The sequence below is a fragment of the Hipposideros armiger genome, unplaced genomic scaffold (assembly GCF_001890085.2).
Source record: "Hipposideros armiger isolate ML-2016 unplaced genomic scaffold, ASM189008v1 scaffold_224, whole genome shotgun sequence".
Classification (NCBI taxonomy): domain Eukaryota; kingdom Metazoa; phylum Chordata; class Mammalia; order Chiroptera; family Hipposideridae; genus Hipposideros; species Hipposideros armiger.
The window spans coordinates 2,056,995-2,057,732 of NW_017731574.1; the positions used below are offsets into that span (position 1 = coordinate 2,056,995).

The window sequence follows — 738 nt, forward strand, 5'->3', positions numbered from 1 at the left end:
GACCCCTTGGCTTTAGCCCCCTAAGGCTCATTTTGGACTTCTGACTTCCACACTGTGAGAGAATAAACTTGGGCTGCTTTAAGCTCCCAGTTTGGGACCATTCATTACAGCGGCAACAGGAAACTTGCCCAGTTGGTGAAGTCTACACTCCAGAGGAAGGGGCCTGGTCCGCAGGTGCCCAATCTGCCCATGCCAAAGGCCCATCCCCAACTTACCAGCTGGGCACTGAACTCCGGCAGCATCACACAGGTGGCTCCCACCCAGAGTGGACAGAGCAGCTTGTTGACCACGCCATGGACGTGGTGCAGTGGAAGGACATGAAGGATCACGTCATCTTTAGTCCACGCCCACTTGTGGACCAGCCCCGTCACCTGTAGGACAACAGCGCGGCCTCAGACAGGAGGGCAGCCACCATGCAGATGGGGGAGCTTAGAGGCGGCCTCCCCAGCTGACAGGAAAAGGAGAGGAGGAGGGGAGGAGAGGGATGAAGGCTCATTCTTTGTTGCCCCATCCTTAGGGCATCTACAGGAGATGGTAACAAAATGACGAGGCTCTGACTGAGGGTCTGTGGTTTACCTGCTTATACCCACACTGGAGAATAGAGCCATAGTCAGGGGAGTTAGCCAAGTTGCATTTTGATTTGGGGTCTTTGATTTGGGGTCCTATGACCTCTGCAAAAACTCTTGGCGGCTTCCTCCCAGGTGGTCAGAGGAGTGATTTTGGCTCTGACAGGCCCTG

At 55.1% G+C, this 738-nt stretch overlaps 1 protein-coding gene across 2 annotated transcripts in view; it reads right to left on the bottom strand.

The window, feature by feature from the left end:
• Positions 1-738, bottom strand: part of ACSF3 (acyl-CoA synthetase family member 3) — an 88,666-nt gene that overhangs the window by 78,022 nt on the left and 9,906 nt on the right. For both annotated transcript variants that reach the window (XM_019654550.1, XM_019654551.1), the window contains exon 2: positions 216-371. In XM_019654550.1, coding sequence (XP_019510095.1) covers positions 216-371 — 156 coding nt within the window. The remainder of the gene's footprint in view (positions 1-215; positions 372-738) is intronic.